General features: G+C 51.8%; 1 protein-coding gene across 3 annotated transcripts in view; it reads left to right on the top strand.

The window, feature by feature from the left end:
- Positions 1-24,626, top strand: part of AK8 (adenylate kinase 8) — a 118,024-nt gene that overhangs the window by 48,574 nt on the left and 44,824 nt on the right. For all 3 annotated transcript variants that reach the window (XM_028090578.2, XM_088018879.1, XM_028090577.2), the window contains 2 exons: positions 4,906-4,995; positions 22,961-23,102. In XM_028090578.2, the coding sequence (XP_027946379.1) occupies positions 4,906-4,995; positions 22,961-23,102 (232 nt within the window). The remainder of the gene's footprint in view (positions 1-4,905; positions 4,996-22,960; positions 23,103-24,626) is intronic.

The following is a 24,626-nucleotide window of genomic DNA, read 5'->3' as shown; positions in this document are numbered from 1 at the left end:
GTACACTGAGGACTGCTGTGTCTTCGTGATGAAATGACCCCTTTCTCCTTAGGAAATGCTCTGCCGTGTCTCCGGTAATGCCCTTGCTTGAAGAGTACTGTCTGATAGTCACGGAGCCCCTCCGGCTCTCTTATGATGAGTGTCCGGATGGTATATATTGTCCTTTTTCTTTTAAATTATCTGTGTCTTATATTCTAAATATGTGTCTTGTACACAACGTGTACTTGGGTCTTTCTTTCTTAAAAATCCAGTCTGACATTTTCTGCCTTTTAATCGAAGGGTTCAGTTCATCTCTATTTTAAGTAGTTTTTAGTATGGCTTCAAGCCTACCGTTCTGGTTTTTTGCCTTCCGTTACCTCTTCTCTGTTCCTCCTTTCATGCTAACTGTTGGATTAACCAGATGTTGTTCAGTAATGCATTTTATTTCCTCCATTGCCTTTTCAGCTGTATCTCTTTGCTTTGTTTTGTTAGTGGTTGCTGTAGGGGTCACATAGCATCATTTATTCCTCATGGTGTGCCTTGAGTTAATAACAGAAGTTATTAATATATATATTAATATATATAATTAATATATATGCTATTATGTGTATATAATAATAACAGTAACAGGAGAACCCACAGCAGACGTCTTTCCACTTACCTTGCTCCTCTCCGGTGTGCTATTTTTGGTCATACATTTTATTTCTACATGTTATAAACTCTACAATATATTGCAATTATTTTTGCTTTAGTCATTTCGTTTTTTAAGGGAAGAAATGAGGGGGAAAGGCTCTGTTAGGTACCCACACATATCAACACCTGTTTGTTTAGATCTACATTTCCATCTGATATCATTCTCTTTCCGCCTAAAGAACTTCCTTTAACATTTCTTGTAGTGCAGGTCTGCTGGTGACAAATTCAGCTTTCATCTGCTGAAAATGTCTTTATTCTGCCTTCATTCTTGAAGGACGCTTCTCCTGCACATAGAAATCTATGTTGAGGGCGCCTGGGTGGCTCAGATGGTTAGGCATCTGCCTTCGGCTCAGGTCACGATCCCAGGGTCCTGGGATCAAGCCCCGCGTTTGGCTCCCTGCTCAGCCAGGAGCCTGCTTCTCCCTCTCCCTCTGCCTCTCTCCCTGCTCATGCCCTCTCTCTCTGTATCTCTCTCTCTCTGTATCTCTGTGTCTCAAATGAATAAATAAAATCTTTTAAAAAAGAAAAGAAAAGAAAAGAAATCTATGTTGACAGGTGTTTTCCTCTTAGTGCTTTAAACATGTCATCCCATTGTCTTACGGCTTGCGTTGCTTCTGATGAGAACTTGGAGATTATTTTTATCCTCTGTTCCCTACATATAAAGCATGTCCCCCACCCAGCTGCTTTCAGTATTTTCTCTTTGTCTTTGGTTTTCAGAAATTTAACTATCAAGTATCAAGGTGGGGTTTACTTTATGTTTATTCTGCTTGGGTCGCCGAGATTCTCGGATCTGTGGATTGATATTTTTCACCACATTTTGAAATATTTTTCTTCAGTTTTTGAAATTCTCTTGCCATTATTTTCTCAAAAATGTTTTTCTGCCTCTCTGTCCCCCCATGTCCCTCCCTCTCTCTTCCTCACTCCCTCCCCCCATTCTTCCCTATCCCCCCCACTTCCCTCCCATTCTCTCTCCCTCTCTCCTTCCCTCCCTCTCCCTCTCTCTCCTTCTGGAACTCTGATTACACATGTGAGACTAACTGATACTGTCCACGGGGTCCTATGGGTCTATTCTTTCTATTCTCCCTTAACCTTCTCTTTGCCTCGGTTTGGATACTTCCTATGGCCTGTTTTCCTCTCTTCAGATTCATGGATTGTAGCTTATCCAAGGATTTTTCCACTTAAGATACTGTATTTTCCAGTCTAGAATTTGCATCTGGTTCTTTCATATAGTTTCCATTTCTCTGCTGGGATTCCCACCTGTTCACTCAGTTAACTGTCTTTTCCTTTACAGTTTTAAACATATTTATAATAGCTGTTGTGTAGTTCTCATGTGCTTGTTCTGACATCCATGTCATCTCTTGATCTGATTCTGTAGCCTGTTTTCTCTCTTTGTAGGGATCACACTTTCCTGATTGATTGATTGATTTTTTAAAATTTTTTTATTGTTATGTTAATCACCATACATTACATCATTAGTTCTTGATGTAGTGTTCCATGATTCATTGTTTGTGCGTAACACCCAGTGCTCCACGCAGAACGTGCCCTCTTTAATACCCATCACCAGGCTAACCCATCCCCCCACCCTCCTCCCCTCTAGAATCCTCAGTTTGTTTTTCAGAGTCCATCGTCTGTCATGGTTCGTCTCCCCCTCTGACTTACTCCCCTTCATTCTTCCCCTCTTGCTATCTTCTTCTTTTTCTTTTTTCTTAACATATGTTGCATTATCTGTTTCAGAAGTACAGATCTGTGATTCAACAGTCTTGCACAATTCACAGCGCTCACCATAGCACATACCCTATCCACTGTCTATCACCCAGCCACCCCATCCTTCCCACCCCCCACCACTCCAACAACACTCAGTTTGTTTCCTGATATTAAGAATTCCTCATATCAGTGAGGTCATATGATACTTGTCTTTCTCTGATTGACTTATTTCACTCAGCATAACACCCTCCAGTTCCATCCACGTCATTGCAAATGGCAAGATCTCATTCCTTTTGATGGCTGCATAATATTCCATTGTGTATGTATACCACATCTTCTTTATCCATTCATCTGTCGATGGACATCTTGGCTCTTTCCACAGTTTCGCTATTGTGGACATTGCTGCTATAAACACCAGGGTGCACGTACCCCTTCGGATCCCTACATTTGTATCTTTGTGGTAAATACCCAGTAGTGCAATTGCTGGATCCTACGGTACCTCTATTTTCAACTGTTTGAGGAACCTCCATACTGTTTTCCAGAGTGGTCGCACCAGCTTGCATTCCCACCAACAGTGTAGGAGGGTTCCCCTTTCTCCACATCCCCGCCAACTGATTGATTGATTTTTGCATCTCAAGTAGTTTTTTATTATATACTAGACATTGTGGTTCCCCCATTGCTGAAAGTCTGGATTGTATGGTTCTGCTTTAAGAACATTGAGTTAAGAGTTGAGTTCTAACAGGCAGTTAACTTGCTGCAGGATCAGCTTGATTCCCGTGGAGGCTGACTCTCAGTGTTTGTTCAGGTGCCGCCAGAGTGTGCGTCCTCTTGGGCGCGTGGGCCCTCATACCCGGAGTCTCGGCTGACCGGGCCCCGGCCCCGCCTCTCTCCCCAGCTGTCCGTGCATCAACGACCCCCTGCACTGTGTGCCTCCCCCTCACTGCACAGCCTCCAGGGAGCTTTTCTCTGCAGGGCCTGGGTGAGGGCAGTCTCACCCACCACGTGTGAAGCTTTGCATTGACCAAAGACCCCAGTGAGTCCCCATGAGGACTTCTGAAGCTACTTCTCTGCACAGCTCTCTTCTATTCCAGGTTCCCCAAATCCCAGCTCTCAATCCAGTCTTTGCTTCCCGCTGTTCTGAGTTTGTCTCCCCTTCTCCTGTGCTGTGCTGTGGTTTAAAAAGTGCTTATAGGACATCAAAAACTAATGATGTAATGTATGGTGATTAACATAACAATAAAAATTTTTTTAAAAAGTGCTTGTAGATAGAAATCCAGGGGGCAGGTGGGACTCAGGGTGTCTCCCGCTTCTCTCAAGGGTCACAGCCCCATGCTGTGAGGAGTCCAGTGCCTGAAAAGAGTTGTTTCACATATTTTGGTCAGTTTTATAGCAGAAGGTACATATGACATCTGGCCAGAAATGGAAGCAAAGTGTGGGTTTGATATCACACAGCCATGGGTTAGAATCCCAGCTTGGCTGCCTAGTGGTTCTATGACCTGGGACAGGTTGCTCCATCCCTTTGCATACTGAGCACAGTGCTTGGCATGTAGAAAGGTCTCAGTCCCCGCTGGCCTTCATCATCCCCCCTGTTCCCTCAGCAAGTGGCACTGCCAGCCACTTTCAATGTGATCACTGCTGTCCTTCACACAGTGAGTCAAGCACATCACTCGAAGAGGTGAGGCTTTGGTGATGGTCGTGCTCTTAAACATTCACCGTTTTCCCTTAATTTTAGGAGTGGTGTTTGGTTTCTTTAATATATAAAGAAAACCCCTTGGTCTTAAAGTTAAGAAAAGCAAGACTGTGCAGTCAACCCGTCATGGAAACGTAGCCGAACCTTCCAGCTTGGGCTCTTAGCGGCTCACCGCCAAGGACAGCATAGGCTGGGTTTGTGCAAGCCACCAGCTCTGGCTCGCCGGTGTCCGTGTGGTGGCCACGGCTGGGGTCTGGAGACCCGATGGGGCTCACGAGAGAAAGGCTCCTGTCTGCATGGGCCATACATCCGAAGACGGTTGGTGGCTACTGGCCGGGCAACCCCAGCGAGCTGCCTTAGTTATGAGCGCGGCCATCTCTCCTGTAAACATAGCCGGTGTCCCATGGGAACGCCTGGCCCACGGGAAGGTCTGTGGGGACAGCGAGCTCCCCCAGCCTCCCCGGCGCAACAACGGTGTGGACACGAGCAAACAGGTGGCTCTCCCCGGCTCCGGGCAGAGTAGCGTCGCGATTCCGGGCTGAGTGAGGCCCTGCGGGAGCCCGTGGGTGGCACGTCTCGTCGTGTCCTCCCCGCACCATCCAATTTTAATCCCTTCTCGGCCAAATGCATTCCTTTCATTCTGCACCTTCCTCCTCAGCTTCTTTTTTATTCCCCAGGTTCTTTTTGATAGTTGCTTTCACTTGGACACACACCCACACTCAGAAAAACCCTTTTATATGTTTCTCAGTGACCTTTTTTCCCCCAGGGCTTCTTTTTTTTTCTGGTTCTTCCTTCTGTTGAAAATTTAATGGATGCCTTTCTGTTCCTCTCTCCTCCAGTCCACTGTGGGCAACTGTTGAAAGAGGCTGTAGCAGATGAGTCAAAATTCGGGGAGCTCATCCAGCCCTATTTTCAGAAGGAGATGGCAGGTAGGCCACACATTGCTCAACGGCCATGGCCGCTCGGGCTCCGGGGGGCAGATTGTGCCGGATGAGGCTCGCCAGGCACCGGGGGGCTCGGCCCGGGGACAGTAGCTGGGAAATGGAAACTGGGCTTTCCTGTCAGCAGAGGCTCTGCCTTTGCTCCCCGGCAGGGCCCGGGGCCCCGAGCTGGGCTGGGGCGGGGGAGGGTAGCCATGGTGTGTTATCCCTGGAGGTTGGGGATATTTCTGTTTCTCGAGGATGTATGCTTTCCGTAAGCGAGAACTCTTAAAATTGCGAGCCAGGAGAGGCCACACAGCTGCCCACATCCTTGATTATTGGGCATACAGAATTACTATGGGCCAATATTCTGATTTAAGCAGAAGTCAAGAGCCAGAAAGTTCAGACAGCTTTGCAGATACCAGGGTTGAGTGGCCACTGGTCCTCAGGGGCTTGGAGGAGGGAGGCGGGCCCATATCGTCCTTTCAGGCCCCTCTGTGATCTACTGTCTGGAAGCGTTCTCCGTCAGCCCCAGGAAGGGCGCCCGTGAGATCGTTCTAGGTCAGTTTCCTGGGCCCACAGATGAGCCATGGAGAAGGGGCCAGGCTGCTGAGGCTGCACGGCCAGTTCACATCGGAGCCCCTCCGGACGTGGTGTTCCCTCCCTGGGCAGGGCGCCGCACACACCCTCATATCTTCCTCTCCTGCCTAAAGCACTGTCACTCCCCGGTGCAGTCACCAGGTCTTCTGGGAACGTGTCCTTGTGGAGAAAACCCAGAACAAAAGCTGCCCTGTGGAGACAATGCGTGCCTTGATGAGGACACCCTCCCAGCAGAGGGCTTGTTGGTTGTCTTCTACCATTTTCTGGGTAGAGCAGTTTGGGGGATGAGCCTGAGAACAGGCAGCTTACTCCTAACCCATCAGCTGAGGGCCCCCTGGGACCGTGTCCTGGCTTGGATCTCCCAAGCCCCCTTTAAGACTCTCCATTCCCCCAGCATGAGGTTCAGGTGAGGCGGGGTCAGCTCCTTTGGACACAGTGATCTGCATAGAGGCAGGTGGACGAGAGTCTGTTCATCCCTCCATCACGAGGGTATAAAGCAAAGGCAGTAGAAGCAGGAAGCTCCAGGCAGGAATGAAAGCCAGTGTGCGCTTCGGTGCCACCCTGTCTGGTTCGGATCCCGGAGCTGCCCCGGTGAGAGCCATGCAGCCCTTGTCAGAGCCTGAGGCCTCTCCGTGGTGAGATGGGGACGGGAGTCCCTAGGTTCCCGGGCAGGGTTCCCACAGGGCGGGACGTGGTGTGCACAGCCGGGGCTTTGGCAGGCGTGCTGTCGGAGAGTCCCGGTGCCCGAACACACCCGAGCTGTCTCCTTCCCGCGATGCCACTCCCCATTCTCAGGCGTGGGCGCCGCTGGTCCTTGGCACCCTAAGGAACATTTGTTGAATAAGTGGGTGAATATAATAAGTTCACAGATTTATATCATTTTAATTTTTACTGCAAAATTGTCCCCTGCACGGACTGGAGGACAATTTAATTCCCCACTAACAAGCACGTAATGGTTCAGAGAGAAAGACCGTGACCGGACAGATGAGGCCGCGCTCACGGTCGGCAGATCTCGGGCAAGGGCACGTGGGAGCTCTGGCTCTTCTTGCAGCTTTTCTGTCCTTTTGGGTTTTTTTCAAAATAAGGAGTTACCAAAAGTAAGCATTTAGGTGGTTTCCAAATTTGCCCTCCCTCAGAAACACCGTAATGAGTCCCCTCGTACCTGCGCAGGCTCGCGAACAGCCCTGACGCTGTAGGGTCAATGGGGCACAGGGGGAGAGCCGTCCCTGCCTGGTGCGCTGGATGCTGTCTTCTGTGTCCCTGCCATCTCTCATTTTCTGTCGCTGCTGCGACAGACTCAGTGGTTGAAAACAGCACCTGTTTTGTTACCTGACCGTTCTGGAAGTTGGAAGTCCTGGCCCCCAGGTGTGGGTTCCAGGTGTGGCTGCGCGCCCTCCGGAGGCTCTGGGGAGCATCTGCTTCGTCGCCCCCTCCGGGTCCCAGAGCCCCTTCCTCTGTCCCCACAGTCAGCAGCACAGGGGCACCTTCAGATCCCTTGCTCCCCCGACTGCTGAAAATAAACCCCAGGGTCTTTCCAGTGGTGGGCAAGAGGCGGAACTGGTTTCTGCTTTGGGTTCTTTGGTGACTCCAAAGGAGCCTGGAGACACCGGTCCCTGTAAAGCTGGGCTCTGCTCTCCATTGTCTCCTCTGCGCCCTGCTGTTGACTTGGCCCTCTGTGCTTCTGCGCTTCCCCCAAAATTAAAGACACGACAGCAACCACTACCGTATCTTCCTAACAGAAGCAATAAATTCTGCCGTTTCACTAATCCTGATCTCGCAGGGATAACAAAGAGTGCATTTACATTCATAGCCACTAACGAGGTCTCATCATGGGCCATGCAGAAGCTGCTGAGAGAGCCATGGCGCGGGGCTCACACAGGAGGGGTGCCGGAGCCACCCAGGTCTGGCGGGGACCCACTTGGCCACCAGCTGAAACAGGAAGAAAATGTAAATGATTCTGACCCAGCTCGGTTTTGAAGGGAAGGTCAGACTGAACACTGAGGCTCTGCTTGGCCAACCACGGCCTTGCTTATCTGCCAGTCACTGCAGTTGGCAGCCCTGCCGAAGCCCCCTGAGGCCGAGTCCATCACCCATCTGGGCCCTGGGTGCAGGTCACCTCCCTGCACCCCGAGTTCTGAGCCCAGTGGGAGGCGGACCTCTCTGGGGGCATCAGATGGAAACACGGCAGGGCTGTGAGGGCACACTTGGCCTTCCTGACATGGCTTCCCAGTCCAGGCCTGGGGACTAGCCAGTGGAGACCCCTTCTCCTGATAAATGGCCACACCCTGACAGCAGAGATGGGGAGACCAGCCTCAGACCTTCCCCAGGAAGAACCCTAACTGAGTGGAAGCAGGCATGGGGAGGGCAGCCCACCCCACTGGGGGCAAGGGCCAGCCAGCTGGAGGATGGGAGCCGGAGGGATGGGGCCAGTCCAACCATTGACTCTCCTCTCTGGGGAAGAGTGGGGCAAAGGGCAGGGGAGCAGAATTCCTCCCCCAGATGCTGCCCTGGGCTCAGAAGGTGTCCCCTCCCTACTGAGAGCAACAAGGTACCCCCTCCCCCCAACACTTGCAGCCCATTGGCAGAATTCCAGCAGAGCGAGATAGTGATGATCCTCCATTGTTCTTGGGGCCTGTTGGTTGTCTGTCTTCAGAAGCCTAGGCGTGCTTCAAATATCTCTGCCCCTGGGTGCCAGCAGCATTCCTGGGAACACGAAGAGTGCCTGGCCACTCCCCTGCATGTGTTTTCACATGTGAAATCCAGGAGGTTCAGGAGGCTCAGCTAAAGGGGGCAGAGATTCTCGTCAGGGCTGAGAAGCCCCATCACCCTGGGCAGAGCTGGCCGATGCCACCACCAGAGCATCCCTCCGTGTAGCCGCCCCAGTGCAGAAACCCACTCACCACCCCCCATACTGGGCAGTACCCTTCTGGGTACCAGACCTCCCGTGCTGGGGACTCTGCCCTGTGCCCCTGGCTGCTGGCCTGCAAGCCAGCCCTCCTGCCCGGCTCTCACTGGGACCCTTGCCATCACGGGCTCTTGCCCTCTCTCTGCTCACCTTGGAGCTGCAAGCCCCAGAGACTCGCAGCTTTGTGATGGTGGTGCATCTCGGCCACCCTCACGGTCACCGTCACCACCATCGCCAGCGCAGCAGAATAGATCCAGATGTCATCTTTCCCCTCAATGGAGCCACTTCCTCTTAGTCCCCCCCGCGGGGCCTCATGATGTTATGTCCCAGTCGCAACCTCTGCAGACTTAGTTATGTTCTCTTCCATCCTCACAGGTGCTGCCAACACCTCCTTCTTTGGAATCAGCAGCAAAATTAATAACTGTTGTTTTCCCATCTTTCCACATTTACTGGGCAGAGGGCTCCAGGGCCCATCATAGCCCATCCTAAATCTCTTGATCCTAGGCTCTTGGCGACCGCACCGTGGACAGAAGTTGGGGAGATGCTTCCTCTGTGTCCCGGACTTTGAAATATATAGGTCTGACCTCCTAAACTCATCCCGACTCTAGCTGCAGCGAACAGAACAAATTTATTCCCCAGGGTTCTGCACGCCGTGTTCTTTATGTATGCAGGCAACCTCCATTACAGGCAACGGGAGTTTGGGCTGCGCACAGCACATGGGTCTGGGCCTTAAATCATGCAGGCTTAGCTGCCGGGAAGCTCCTGTCACTTTCACGTGGGTACGAAACAAATAAAAACTATTCTGGGGTTTTGGAAAAAAATCAGTTCTCAGCCGTTTATATACCATTTAAAATTAGATGCCAGTGTGTACAATGCCGATGTGTGCTGATGTTCTTTTTCTCCCCAAAATCAGGCAAAGGAGCCCCGAGATCTCAACTCTGCCTAAATCAGTGGTGACTCACAATGGTCACCACCTCTAACATGAGGTGCTCAGCTCCTTCCCTGGGGTTTCATTCCTATGAAGGGGTCTTGTGGAAGGTGGGATTTCCTCATCCTGGAGGCCTAGAGTGTCACAAGGAAGGCACCTGTTCTGTCTTTGCCCATTGGACGGTCTGGTTCTCCAGTTTTCACTTCACATGGAAACCAGCCTTCCTCCCGGCCTCGACTCGGGCCATCAGCAACAAGTCTGCACTGCTTTATTTTTATCCCTTCCCTCAGGTATTTCAGCCAGAACTCATGGTCCAGAGGCTGGTGGTGGGAGATCCGACCTCCTTCCAGATTGCTAGGTCGAATTAGTGGTACGCGACCGTCTCTTCTGTTCAGAAGGGCTGCCTTCTACCCCGGCTCTGATAATCGTTTCCTTTCTCCAGCGTTGCTTGGGCTTTCTCTAGAGCACAGCTACCCGGGGATGACAGTAGAAACAGCCAAAGGCGTATCTTGTCCTTGCTGCCTTCGGTCTTTGCCCTAAATGTGTGAGATGTTCGCCTTGATCCAACCGAATTGCCCTCAGAACGTGTTGGGATTGTCAGGTCAGGGGACTGCCAGTGCGGGTGCGTCCCCAGTGGTGGCATTTGAGGCAGACTCTAGGAGGCTCTCCAGGAGAGGCACAGAGCTGTGCCTTCCAACCCCTGCCCGCCGGCCTGCCGGCCAAATTACAGTGGGCTCCTAAGTCCCGTCACCTCTGTCACCAACCCACCAGGCTGGCACCCCCAGCAGCTAGAGCAGTTCAGTTCCCCGAAGGCCCAAACTCCTTGGTGCACACGCCAGGCAAATAGGGACTTCCAGGTGAGAAAACAGCTGTTTAATTGGCGTAATAACTTTCCCCGAAGAGTGCCGGTCCCTATGCGGCGGAAAAGTAATGGGGAAGACAGATCATTAGCCAGTGTTCCCTGTGCCCCCTCCCACACGCCCTCCTCTTTCCTAAACACCGCTGTCTGGAGAGGCTCCCTCCTGGCCTGAGCGAACCCAAGCGGAGGCGGGAGATTTGGGGGGCAATTTGAGGCTCATTTGCACCCTTTCCGGCCAGGAACCCTCGCCACAGCAAACGCAGCCCCCGTAACACACACCAGCCACACCAGCCCCAAATTGGCATGATCACGAGCGCTTCCGGAGCCTTCCATGCATCCGCCTCCCAGGGGCCGCAGATCAGAGGTCCGCCGAGCTGCCTGCCGCCCTTTTTAGGGGGAATTAATATTCTCAGCACTAAATGCACACTAAAGATTCGACAATAGACCAGCTTTTCTCTTTTGTTACAAACTTGCAAGGAGTTGCCGAGTTGAAAGACAAAGTAAATCTTCCCGTCTGAGTCGGTAAGCGGCACCGGATTGCTTGTTTTGCTCGGCACAGCCTGGGCGGGCGGCGGGCGGAGGCGGGACCCCGAGGGACCTCTGCCCGGATGCAGCAGGGCTTTGCGCGCCGCGTGTTTGTACCGGCTCAAGACAGCGCGCGGCTCTCTAAATAATTTACCAGTTGATTAATAGACTCACAGGGGTATAATTAGAAGAGGAAGAGACGGTGGGTACAGTAACCGGTACAGTGCTTGGGGGAACAGGAGCCTTTATTTTTTTAAAGAAACTTTCTAGGGTGCTGGGCGTTTGAAGACAAGTTGGGAAGAGCTCAGTGCCTCATCTCTTTTGAAGTGGAAATAGGACAGTTTGAATCCGTCGAGTTTAATTTTTCACAAGCTTTAGGGGCCCCGCAGTGCAACTCCCTTTTTATTATTGAAAAAAAACCTCTACATTTTTCTTTCATTTTTCTACACACACACACGCATGCATGCATGCGGTCCAGGCAGTAAGTAATAAACACATTAATTTACTCTTTTATTCAGCATGTATTTTATTCGCTTCACCTCCCCCGGATGTGGCACCCTGCAGCACCCCCACCCAGAGCTCTCCCGCAGGGGGCTGGGGAGGGGGGCTGCCTATAGGTTGATTAATGGGCACCCCCTGTAATTTATGCATTTTAAAGGAACCCTCACCTCAATCTGACAATGCTTTTGAAGTAGCTCCTTTTTTCAAGTCAAACTTTTGACTTCTCCGCTGGGACTGCTACAAAGATTTCCTTATGGAAACGAGGTAGGAGCCTTTTTCAGCCTGAGAGGAAGCCATGGCTGAGATAGCCCAACAGACCAGCAGGTCTCAAAGTGGCGGTGGCATTCAGAAGCCAGAGGGCCCGTTGGTGAGGACGGTTCCAGAAAGGGGGTCAGCGCTCCTGTTTACCAAGAGGTTCGTGCCCCCAGAGGGTCCGGCTCCTTGTTTTTTCAAACGAGATTTTTGTCGCAGAAGGGTGCATTGGCTCTCTACATTATTAAAACAAAGTTCTGCCAGGGTGTCATCAAAAGGTTTGTCACTGAAAGGTTGAAAAGCTTTTTGTTCAATGGCCAATCCAGTGGGGAAACTAAGGCAGCGAGGGGCTCTTTACTCACTCATGCATCCTTTCAACGAAACCTCTCTCCCCACCAAGGGTGGGGCTTGTCCAGTGCCATTCTTACCACCCACCTGTGTCACCAGAGGGACAGCCACAGATGTTTTTGCTGAGCTGAGTGTTCATCCAGTGCCTGCTATGTGCCGGGCATCCAGATTACAAAATGCAATGAAACAAAACCCAGACATTTCTGCGAAGTCTAAGGTGAGCCCAGAGGTGCATGGTGTCCTTCTCACGCTGACTAGAGCTTCTGGAAGTGTTTCCCCTCCACGGGCAGCCCCGGTGGCTTCCAACCCACTCAGCTGTGAAATCGTCTGCGACAGGCCAGGCCCAGAGGCCCCAGCCTTCTCCAGCCAGGAGGTCTCCCAATGCAGCCATCTGGGCGGCTGCTCACCCCCGCTCCCCTCCCCACCCCGAGGCAGGTGCAGCTAGAGACCCCTTTCCCTCGGAATGTGCTCGATGGGGAGCTGACACGAGCTTCTTTTTCCTCGGGTGGAGTGGAGCCTGAGGTGTCCAGGGGGAGGCTGCCCCAGTGACCTTCTGTGGGTCCTACACTTAGGACAGTCACCACGTCCCCCAAACAGATCGGGGACATGAGCCTTGCTGGGGTTTGTCAGCCAGAAGGCGGGCTGAGGCGTCCCCACAGGGAGCGTGGCACCGCTGTGATAGATGAGGAAAGCGCCAGGCCCACACCTTCAGCCCTGCACCTGTCTACCTGCTGTGCTGGGAAGGGGGTGGAAGGGTGGTGGGTACAGAGGGGATTGGTGGGGCGGGGGCAGAGGGGTGGGAGGTGAGAGGTGACGGAAGAGTATGGAGTCTAAAGGAAAGTGCCCGCGGCCACCTATTCCGCCCCCACCTACTGTCCTGGGGGGTCCAGGGGAGGCAGCAGGTGAGGGGAGAGACGCCTTTCTCCTCCTCACTTCCCACCTCAGACCTTGAGTGCACATATCCAATTAGCCCCTGTGATCTTGACTGCCAGAACTCTGCAGCCCCTGCCTCTGGTCATGCCTCGGCGATGGGGAGGTAAGATGGCCCTCGTCTACCCCAGTGTCTGTACCCCCAGCACCTCACACTGTGTGTTTTTGCTCAGGCTCTGTCGGCCTAGCCAGTGGTTTGCTCCTGAATCCCCAGCACCAGCATAGTAGGAGCTTAGCTAACGTTTATGAATGAATGAATGAACAAGTGAACAAACGAATGAATGAGGGAGCACACAGCACTTGACCCTGGATGGCATGACGCCCAGAAGCTTCTCTTCCTGCATTTCCATTTAGGTGAGACCCCATTCATCTGCAGGAACAAAGGGGAGAGCAGGTGACAGAAGGCAGCCGGCAAGCTGACTGGCTTCCAAAAAAGTGGTCAGCCACGGCCCCTCCTAGATGGTCAGGGGGGCCGCCTCGGGTTCAGGCTCAGGACTCCCACCACTTGATTCCAGTTCAGACCCTGCGGCTTCCCAGCTGCGTGAACTTGGACAAGCCACTCAGAGCCACAGTGCCCTCATCTGTAGGGTGAGCTTTCCACAGCATCAAAGCCGTGGGTTTGCTGGCTGTGGGAATGAGCTTGCGTCCCTGCTGGGTACTTACTGTTAATAATGACAGCTACTCAGTATTCATATCAACAGTGATAACAGTTGCCACCGCCCCTACCACTGATGGCAGTGGTGGTAGGAGCAAGATCCACGGCTACACACGTCTGTTTCTTGGTGGGTTTGGGGTATTCTTTGGGCAACAGGACCTGGCGAAGGCCCAGCTTGCCATACCTCTGCTGCCCCAGTTACCTATTGGCAGCTGCCCGACAATTTAATGGCATAAAATGATGACTTTTATTGCGCTTTTGATTTCGTGGATGAGGGTTTCAGGGAAGGCTTGACTCCACTCGGTGCTGACTTGGACCTTCATTGGTGTGGCTTGACTGGCTGTAGCTGACTGGGCAGGGTCTTGGCTCTGGTGTCACCTTGGTTCCTTGGTTCTGCTCCCTGCACCTGCTGGAGCTGGTATGTCCAAGGCAGATTCCTCCGTCCCGTGCCTGGTGCCTGGAATGGGACCCTTGGAGCTGCTGGGGCTGGTCAGGCATCTGTCTCCACGCAGCCTCTTCACACAGCCAGCCTCGGCTTCCTCAAGGCATGGCAGCCTTCGGTTGGTCAGCCCTTTTGTGTGCTGACTGGCTTCTCCTAGAACGAGCATCCCAGGGAGTCCAGGGTAGGGGTGGAGGGTGGGGTAAGCTACGGGGCTTCTTATGACCCAGCCCTAGAGGTCTCAGAATGAGCTTCCACCCGATTCTGTTTGTCAGGCTAGTCAATGAGACCAGCCCAAGTTCAAGAGGAGAGTATTAGAGCCTACCTCTCAATGGGAGGAGTGGGCATCCCTAGTCTGCCACACTCGGGGAGGCTTGAGGTGAGCGTTGTGGCTTGTCAGGATTGGCTGCCTCTTGGGACTATGTGCAGTAGACAGACAGCCTTCTAGATCCTCAGGAGCTGGGTGGTAGCGTGTCTTCACATGCCACGTAGGGGCTTGCAGATAGCTCAGAGACCTTAGAGTCCCATTCTGTTTTAAAGAGGAAGAAACCCCAGTTGGGAGGTAAAGCGACTCAGCCAAGGGCACACTGTGAGAGAAACACAGAGTGGAGGGCAGAATCCACGCTGCTCTTTCCCCTGAGAGGCAGGTAGAGAGCACAGAGATTGAGCAAATGTCCTAGCTTTAGCAAGATTGCCTGGGTTTAAATCCGGGCTCCCTCAGCTATTAGCTGTGTGGCCTTGGGCAAGTTACTACTTCTCTCTGGGCTTCAGTTTGCTAATCTGTGAAATGGGGCTATTAGGAAGGTCACATGAATTAGTACTTATATTCAAACAAATACATGCTTAGGACAGAGCCAAGCTCGCATGCTTGTTAATGTGCCGCCATATCTTTTCCATCCCAGAAAAACGGGTTCACAGTGTGCCTAAGTGAGCATTTTCTAAAAGTCCTATTAATTTGCTAAGTGAAGCACCATTTATTTATAGAGGAATGTCTATTTTTAAATGGTCTTTTTTTTCTCATCTACAACCTCAGTAGACAAACTGAGTGTGCACTGTGGGAGGCTCTGCCTCTCAGCCATGATGCACCTGTGGGGTGTGGGCACCCGCATCTTGCCTTTGCTTTTCACCCAAGTAGACAGAGAGGGGAGTGATAGAAAGGGGGGCAGCCGTCCTTCGATGGATGAGCGGTGTGCGATATCCTCCTAATTGGTAAGAGCCCCAGGGCTAATGTAGTTCTCCGGACCCGAAAAAAAAAATCCAATATTAAAAAATTTGTTATTTCCTGGCATCAGTGTCTGCCAAGCAACTTTAAATGCTGTTGTTAAGCAGTGTAGATGTTAGGATACGGACTTTGGGAACCTAAAGAGTCTTAGATGTCTGTTCCATCTTGTGCCCACCAAGACAAGAGATTGTCCGGAGCAAGCGACCTGTGTTTACCAAGGAGGCAAACTATCCGGTGGGCCTGCTCCCTGCTGAACACTTGCAGGGTGTGAACAATTCGAACAATCCGGTTTCTCCTCATTATTTCCCCGTGCAGGGTTTAGAAAGGTCCTGTTTTATCATTTTAAGTGCTCACTTTGGGCACAGCTTCCATGATCGGCCAGCAGGTGGCAGTAAATAATAAACAAATGGCATCACTAACGGACCACCTGGCCCGGGTCCTGGTGGGGTTGGAGCTGCGGGTCTTTCTCAGAGGTTCTGATTTTCCGTGTGGTGGTGACAGCAAGGGGGGCTTGCAGGCCTCAGCCGCCAGGAATCAGTACCGTGGGTGGGGGGCAAAGGTCAGCCGGAAATGGTAGTTTAGTTTTGCTGAATTACAGTGACAGTGATTTGGGGCTCTAGGGGGACTAGAGGGACCCACGTCCTGGGCCAAGAAATGGGTGTGGGGGGTGGGAGCCCCGTTTCTTTCAAGCCTTCGTATGAGCTGGAAACGAAAAACAGAAACACACGCAGCCCTTTCTCCTTCACAGTGCTGGTCCTTTCCAAGACCTCCCCCCTCCACCCGCCCCCTTCGGCACTAGCAGGATGCAGGAGTTGGGATGTCGGGAAGGGGGAAGAGAAGCACATTCTGAGTCTGCAGTGAATGCTGACAGCTGAATGTCGCCTTTACCTCGATTTCAAGGGGGGGGTTGAAGAGGGAAAGAAGCTACGGCGTGGTTGTGGGGTGTGTTTGTAGGCCAGGGTGGGCAGTGTGTCATGTACTGGGTGTAGACAGGTGTAGGGTACAGGGTGTACGTGCTGGGCACGGGGTACATATAGGTGTGTGTGGAAACGTGCGTGTAACGGGGGTACCGTGTATATAGTGTAGGTGTGGGGTGTGTCCTAGGTGTGTGGGCAGTGTAGGAGTGTTGCAGGTGAGTACATGGGTATGAGAGTGCGTGTCTCTGTAGGTGTTTGTGTGTAGGGTGCATGTAGGGGTGTGTGTGGTAGAAAGAAGTGGGTTTCTGAGCGTGGGTGTAAGGATGTGTGCCTGCAGTGTGTAGGGCGAGTGATGAGGCACTCAGCTCTTTCTGATCTGCCCTGGTGGCAAGGAGGGTAAAGAGCTTCTTCTGGGCGGGCGCCTGGGTGGCTCAGATGGTTAAGCGTCTGCCTTTGGCTCAGGTCATGATCCCAGGGTCCTGGGATTGAGTCCCGCATCGGGCTCCCTGCTCCTTGGGAGCCGCTTCTCCCTCTGCCCCTCTCTCTCTCTCTCTGTCTCTCATGAATAAATAAATAAAATCTTAAAAAAAAAAAAAAAAAGAGCTTCTTCTGGGCATATCCATCAATCTCAGGTCTTTTTTCCTTATAAGCCCTGAGGGAGCAACTTCCTTTTCTCCACTTTTTGGCCCTGGCCTTTTAGGGTCAGCTCCAGCAGCCCTGGCCCCCTGGTGCCCTCCCCTCCAGCAGAGTCCCAGGTCCGGGCTCTCACCGGCCAGCGAGTGCAGGAATGCAAGGGCGTGGACAGCAGGGGGCAGTGTGGCGCAGCAGGAGGGCGCAGACTGAGCTGGGCCTGGAGCCAGCCAGCCGCTTCTGCCCCTGCTCGGCTCCAGTTTCCCCTGGAAAATCTTGAACTGGCCTAGGTGCTCTGCCCAGGACCTCCCTGACTCCCACTCAGCAGCTCTCTGAGGATGGCAGACGTCAGACCCCCAGCCGGGGGAGAAGAGTCCATCCTTCCGGGCATCTCATGGGTGCCCCTCCTCAATTGCCACTTTCTCCTGTTGGGATTGATGTGCGAGAGGGAGCTTGACTGGGCTGGGTTTTTAACAACACAGCCTTCCTTTCAAGACAGAGGGTAGGCCCAGTGTCCTGAATAGAGTGGTGGGGGACCGGTAGGACCCATGCGGGGCAGGGGAGCCGCTCATCTGTGCCCATGACTCCCCATCAACCCCTGTGCCAAGCACACACAGCCGGCAGGGAATACATGGATGGAGATTTTAATAACCTCGAGGTCAGTGTGAGAGCTGCCGTCTTTTATGGAAGATCTTCAGGAAAACAAAACAAAACAACAACACCCTGAAACCATGTGGTGTGGCCTTATGAAATAATGGGATATTCATATCTTGCACTTTGCTAAATTTAGGGTTGACAGGACCTTCCGGAGAGGTAGCCCTCGGCAGTAGCTTACACGCAGGGTGAGATGTTAACTGTCAAGCCCAGAAATCAAGCCTGAGGCACCTGACTCAGTGGAGGAAGACTTTAGACCACGCTAAAAGTCTCTGTCTGAGATGAGGATAAAGGGTAAATGGACCGCAATTATCAAGGAGACTTTAAACTTGCAGCAGAACACAGCCAGTGAGATCTGTTCTGAAAAGCTGCCTTTTTGCTGAACTGGCTGGTCAGGTCTTGAGGGTTTGGGAAAACGAGTCAATAGCCTTCAGGAAAAGAAAGGCAGCAGCCAAACAAAGGTCCGGGGCCCTGGGGCGCAGGGGTGGGCCCGGGAAAGGCGCTGGAGGTGGGGTGTGCGGGCTTCACCCCCTCATCCCGGGCCTGCCCAGCCCAGCCACGGGAGGCTGCTCAGGTCGAGGGAGGCCAGAGGCCTGGGAGGCAGTGTCCAGAGGCGGCCGTGTTTTGTTTCATCTGCTGGCTGCGTTCCCCAGCCCCCGCTGGGGGAGTACCATGGTCATCTCTGCAGAGGAGACCCTTCGTGTTATGCAGATCTGTCCATGCTGGGACCCTCTGAAAGCCGAAAGCTCCTCCGGATTGACGGGCAGAGCCTACCGGCCTTGTGGGAAACGGGGGTGGGGGTGGGTGGGGGGGTGGAGTCTGAGCAACTTTCTCGGATTACCCAAGAAGGGCTGATCTGGGCAAATAGCCTGCTGCTGCGATGCTTCTGGGCAGAGCCTCTAGGGAGCTGGTGTAGTAATGGGGGGGGAGGCTCCCTCCAGCACACCCTGGTCCCCAAAGTGAGAGCCACTAATGGGGGCAAGTATGGCCTTCCAGGGAGATTGCATCCTTTGTCCCTTTCAGACAGTCTTTCACAGTGGCCATTCCAACCTCCTGTAGGCATTTAAATAATTTCCTTTAAACAAAACCCCACTTTTTAAATGGAAGCCTTTAAACATGCGTGAAAAGTAGAGAATAAAAAAGGAAGCTGCAGGGACCCATCCCAGTTCCATGAACCCACCCAAGCTCATGCCACCTTGCTGTGTCTGAACCCACCTGGAAGGCCCCCCTCCACGTCCCCTGACAGGATTTTATTTTGAAATAGCCCAGACATCAGCTCACATTCTTGGGACTGCCTGCTTGATCCGTGGGTGGGTCATGCTGTAGCCCAAAGGGATGGCTGAGAGCTGGCTGTAGTGGTCTCCCCTTGCCTTGAGACCTGGTTCTGTGCTCCGAAGGACAATCCCTCATTCCACAACAGACACGGAAGGGACCAGAAAGCCTTCTGGTTTTGGAAATGGTACCATTCACTCACTCCTGCAATCATCATCCATTCATTTATTCATTCAGAGTGTTTATTAAGTAACTGCCGTGTGCTGGCACAGTGCCTGACTTTATTTTTTAAATTTTATTTTATTTTATTTAAATTCAATTAATTAACGTATAGTGTATTGTTAGTTTCAGGGATAGAGTTCAGTGATTCATCAGTTGCATACAGTACCCAGTGCTCAGTACATCAATCACCCAGTTACCCCATCCCCCACCCCCTCCCCTCCAGCAACCCTCAGTTTGTTTCCCATGATTAAGATTCTCTTATGGTTTGTCTCCCTTTCTGATTTCATCTTATATTATTTTTCCTTCCCTTCCCCTATGCTCATCTGGTTTGTTTCTTAAATTCCACATATGAGTGAGATCATATGATAATTCTTTCTCTGATTGACTTATTTTGCTTAGCATAATACTCCCTAGTTCCATTCACGTGGTTGCAAATGGTCAGATTTCATTTTTTGATGGCTGTGTAATATTCCACTGTGTATATATACCACATCTTCTTTATCCATTCATCTGTTGATGGACATCTTGGCTCTTTCCATAGTTTGGCTATTGTGGACATTGCTGCTATAAGCATCGGGGTGCACGTACCCTTCAGATCACCACATTTGTATCTTTGGGGTAAATACCCAGTAGGGCAATTGCTGGATTGTAGGGTTGCTCTATTTTTAACCTTTTGAGGAACCTCCACACTGTTTTCCAGAGTGGCTGCACCGGCTTGCATTCCCACCAGCAGTGTAAGACGGCTCCCCTTTCTCCACAGTGCCTGACTTTACTGGGGTCTCTGCTCTCAGGGGGTGGGGTGAAGGTGGGGACACAGGCAGCAGAAAAATAGGCACCAATAATTAGCGGTTTGAAATTATGGTGAGCCCTTCTGAGAAGTGCTGACTTGAGGGTCTGGGTTTCCCTGACTCCTGAAAAGAAGGGCTCAGTCGGAATCAGTGTGCATTCCCCCTTCTTCCTGGAAATGTGTGTCTTCCCCTCCTTGGAGCTCTCAGCACTTCCTGCGTCTCCTGAGTCCTCTGCCTTTCCAGCTGGGCCAAAACAAATATTGGCCCAATCCAGCCCTCACCCTCACCTCAATTGAGGCCTCAACCACCCAGAGTATCACCAGTCAGCAAGCTCATTGACCCAAGACTGGCTTGGGTCCCTGCCTCTCTGGACTCCAGGGCTCTGAGCTCTGTGAGAGATCGGGTCTGATTCATAGCATGTAAGAGGGGCCTCTCCACTCTCTCGTGTGTGTGGAGTGTGTATATGTGTGGGTGTGTGTACGTGTGTGTCTGTACATATTTAAATTAGACCATATCATACACACAGTATGTTGACTTGCCCTTTCCCCTGATCTTCTGTCAGAAGCCTCTTTCCAAGTTAGTATGTGTAGAAATGGTTTGTTGAAGGGCGCATCATATCCCATTGCACAGACGTACCATCCTTTATTTAACCTGTCTCCTGCTGACGGACATTGTACATTGTTTCTGATCATCACCACTGAAAGTGACATTGAGATGGACATCTTCGTGCTCACGCCTCTTCCTGTTTGTGCTATTAGATCTTAGGTGTGAGTTCTTATAAATGCGACTGCTGGGTCAAAAGGCATGTACATTTTAAATTCCTTTAAAAATTTTTTTCAAGATTTTATTTATTCATTTATTTAGAGAGAGAATGTGAGTTGGGGGGAGAGGCAGAGGGAGAGAGAGACTCTCAAGCAGACTCTGCGCCCAACATGGGGCTCGATCTCACGACCCTGAGATCATGACCTGAGCTGAAATCGAGAGTCAAGACACTCAACCGACAGAGCCACCCAGGTGCCCATACATTTTAACTTTTAATGCAAATTGGGAAATTCCCTCTAGAAATCTTTGCAAACTACCCCCCCCCCGCCTCCAACCCCCACAAAAAGTCTCCTTGTGTTTCCATCTGGTCTTCCATTCTTCCCTCGAGTCACGTTTCTCTCCAGTGGAGGTCTCTTAAGCCGCGACCTTTTTAGGCCTTGGTTTCTCAACTTTGAAATGAGAGAGGTCAAAGGGATGACCTTCCAGGGCCTTCCCTCTGTGAATCTCCAGGGCTACGAGCCTTACAAGCAGCCCCCTGTTGCCCCGAGCAGGCTGCAGGTCAGCAGCTCAGGTCTCCCTGGAGCACAGCTTGCTTTCCAATAGGACCTGACTGTTGGAGAAACAAATATTGGCCCAATCCAGCCCTCACCCCCACTCAACTGAGGCCTTAATCACCCAGGGTATCACTGGTCGGCAAGCTCATAACCTAGGGGATCTCCTTCTCCATAGGCAAGCCCATTTAAAACCTACAGCACTCTCCTAAAGTCAGATTTAAGCTCAGGTGTTGGATTTTTTAAATTTAAATCTGAAAAGTTTGAAATTTAAGGGTCACATATTCTTGCCAAAGGCTTCATCCTAGCCATGTGATGGGAATCTGGATAAACTTTGGGAAGGGACTAAAAGCATACCCTCCCCGCCCCAGAGGAAGACTTCTAATGGATCTGGCATCTTGAATGAGTTCATCTACCGGCCTCACAATAGCCAGTGAGGCAGGTGTTACAGAGGAGGACACCAAGGTTCAGGGAGGTCCTGCTGCTGCTAAGCAGAGTCCACTGAACCACCAGGTTCTCAGCTCACACTTGCCCTGAGAAAGGAATCCAGGGAAACTAAGTGGTGAGTTTTCTGGGTTTTATTCTAAGGACTGCTTATGAAAGCAGCCATATCACAAATCCTTCTGTAGCCCCCTCTCCTTGCCCCCTGCCCAGAGCATGCCCACCCACCTTCCCAGTTTGCAGAAGAGACTGAAGTTCAGAGTGTCAAAGGGGGTTGGGGCGGAACCAGGACTGGGAGGGAGGCAGGAGTCAGAGACTGCAGGGGCTGCTGGCCATGGGGAGGGTGACTGCTCATATTCTCCCAGCACTGGGGAGTCACAGCGTGTCTAAGAGGGGAAGAAACAGGATCAGCTGCATCCACTTCTCGCTCATTTTAGGGAGCCAGATGTTCTCGTTAGAGCAAAAGCCCTTTTCTACTCTTTCCTCGAGACTGGTGAAGAAAAGCTGAAAAATGTGAGAAAGAACAAATTCAGGGAAATGGGACTCGCTCAGAATAAAGTTGATGGTCCTTTGGTGACAAGGGGGTAACCAGCACATCATGGCCATGGAGGAAAGCAGCTGTTTCTGCAGCTCTTACCCCTGTGTTCATGTGGCTGTGGCCTGGGGGCCTTTGGGAAGGTTTCATACGTGTGTACCAGAGCCACTTGCCCAGCCTGTGGGTGGCTGGTAGGAGGGGGACGGGGCCTCTCCAGAGAAGCCGCCAAACACCCTCATTGCAACTCTAGGAAACCAGCTTGTTGGGGCCACATCTATAGCAAACACTAGTAATATTTACCAAGTATTTCTTGAAAAATGACTGCAAAGTGCAGGAAATGCAGTGCAAATTGCTAAAACGCAGTACATCAGCAACATAGGACATTTAATGAGTCTGAGAAGAGAGGTATAAATTTCAGGAAAATGTCAATTGTGGTAATGTAAATAAGGGGCTTCTCGATATTTCATCTTCCATGAGACTGTATCATAGTCTCTGGTTATAACTAGAGCTGTAATTCTTGAGATTTGATTCTAGACACCATGGAGGGGAGAACTAGAGGAAGGAGGGAAGCAAGTGTTGCTTGTGCGTTGCAAATTAGCAGAGAGCACCTGGGGCACCAACATGGTCCCATTTGAAGAAAGCTAAACCTTCCCCTCGGGGCCTGGTATGCTGCAAAAACTGGATCCTGGGGGGACGGGGACTGTTCCCATATTGCTGGAGGGCTGGGAACTACCCTGGCGGCTGATGGGCATGGGATCTTGTCAAGGTCGGGGAAGGGTCAAGATCAAGATCAAGGTCAAGGTCACCCAATGCTTTTCCCTTCTCAGGCAGCCACGTTCCTCCAATTGCTGGGACCTTAGAGGGACCTGTGCACCCGCAGCCTCGTCCACCTAAACCCTACTCTTCACCAGTTCCATCCAGAGTCAAGGGCGTTAGGAAACCTATGGGCCGCAGACCCCTGCGGCTCCTCAGACCCCTGTTGGGTCAGGAGCGGTGCCCAGGATGACAGAGTGACCATTTGCCCTCCTTTCTCTGCAGTCCCTGACAGCATCATCATGAAGGTGCTGAGCCAGCGCCTGAGCCAGCAGGACAGCATTCAGAAAGGGTGGGTGCTGCACGGCTTCCCAAAAGACCTGGACCAGGCACATATGCTGAACAGCCTGGGCTTCCAGCCCAACAGGTAAGCTGTCCCCCTCCAGTGGGGCCACAGCCCCGCCCACACTGCCTCCGGGAAGGTCCCTGCCGCTGGGCACCCTCTTCCCAGGGGCTCGGCCGACAAGGTCCATCTGACAGCATGCGGTTTACAAGAAGCCAGGCGCTCCTGAAGTGGAAGGTCTCGTAGACACCCCCATTCTCACCCGCCGGCGGCATTTGCCCTTTGAACCAGGAGTCGAGCTTGGGTTCAGATCCTGGCTCTCACCTTGCTGGCCCTGAGCCTCCTCCCCTATGAGCCATAGTCCAGCCAGCCTTGCCTTCCTCAGGGGATCGTTGTGCCAAGCAATCAACGGGTACTTCCTTCTATTATTTCCGTACTTTGATTTTGTACATCGGAACCTTTGGTGCATCTGATAGTCATTTTCGTGTGGGTATGCAGTATGAGCTGAACACTGTTTCCCTAAGTTCCAAAACAAGTGTCCAAGGCTGTTGAATATTCTGCTCTTCATCTGTGAACTTGAACTTGCGAGCCCACCAACACTGTGTATGTTGTGCAGGTAAACAACGGGATCCAAAGGAAAGCAAGCAGGGGCTCCTCAGCCAGGGCTTGCTCTGGGGAGGGGGTCGCTGCATCGCTTGGGCTCGGTAGAGGCTGGAGGGGGCAGCTGCGGGCATGTCCTGCCAGGGCTGCAGCCTGGGGCACCCTGTGTGCTCGGCCCGGGGAACATAGTTGGCTTTTCTCTGGTTGGTCCTAACCTGACCCTCCTGGTTATTGGGTAGCTCCTGGCTGTTTGGGGTCAATTGTTGCAGACACTGTGATTTGCTTTAGGAGAGTTTTTAAGTTCCCGGGGAGTTGGCGTTTCATTGTCTATTTCAACTCTCATTATTAGGTTTTTATTTTAGTGCAGAGTATGGAGAACTTGTTGAAGTACAGCCTCTAATTAAAAAAAAAATTATCGAACTTTATTCTTTGGATGATTTTTCAATAGGTATTCGAAAAGATGGGTCTATTTTATTTTATTTTTTAGAGAGCAAGAGCACGTGCTTTATTTATAGGGGAGGGGAGGAGGGAGAGAATCTTGAGCAGACCCCACACTGAGCACAGAGCTCGACGCAGAGCTCAATCTCACGACCCTGAGATCGCGACCTGAGTGGAAATCATCAAGAGTTGGACGCTTAACCGACTGCACCACCCAGGCACCACTATACTGCATCTTTATTAATTCTTCTTGTTCTCTTACTTCCTGCACTTTTTGCTTTATATGATTTGGGGCCAGATTACGCAGTTCCCAAAGGCTTCCGTCAGCCATGTGTTCATTGTGGAAAGTCGTCTTGATGGGAGTGACCGTGACGGAGCTGTTACTTAGCCGCATTCACTGTGCCTCCCCTCCCCCTAACAGCACTTCATGCCAGTACACACGAGGTACCCCAGTCTCTGTCACAGCCACACGGGGACGCTGGGGGTCCTGGCCGCCGAGGTGCAAGCACACAGCCATGTGGTTCTTCCGGATGACCGGCCCTCAGGGGGCCAGCTGTGCTGGAAGGATCT

The sequence above is a fragment of the Eumetopias jubatus genome, unplaced genomic scaffold, assembly GCF_037043125.1.
Source record: "Eumetopias jubatus isolate StellerSeaLion01/CBP00866 unplaced genomic scaffold, mEumJub1_p1.0 scaffold_15, whole genome shotgun sequence".
Classification (NCBI taxonomy): domain Eukaryota; kingdom Metazoa; phylum Chordata; class Mammalia; order Carnivora; family Otariidae; genus Eumetopias; species Eumetopias jubatus.
This window is presented reverse-complemented; position numbering and strand designations above follow the sequence as displayed.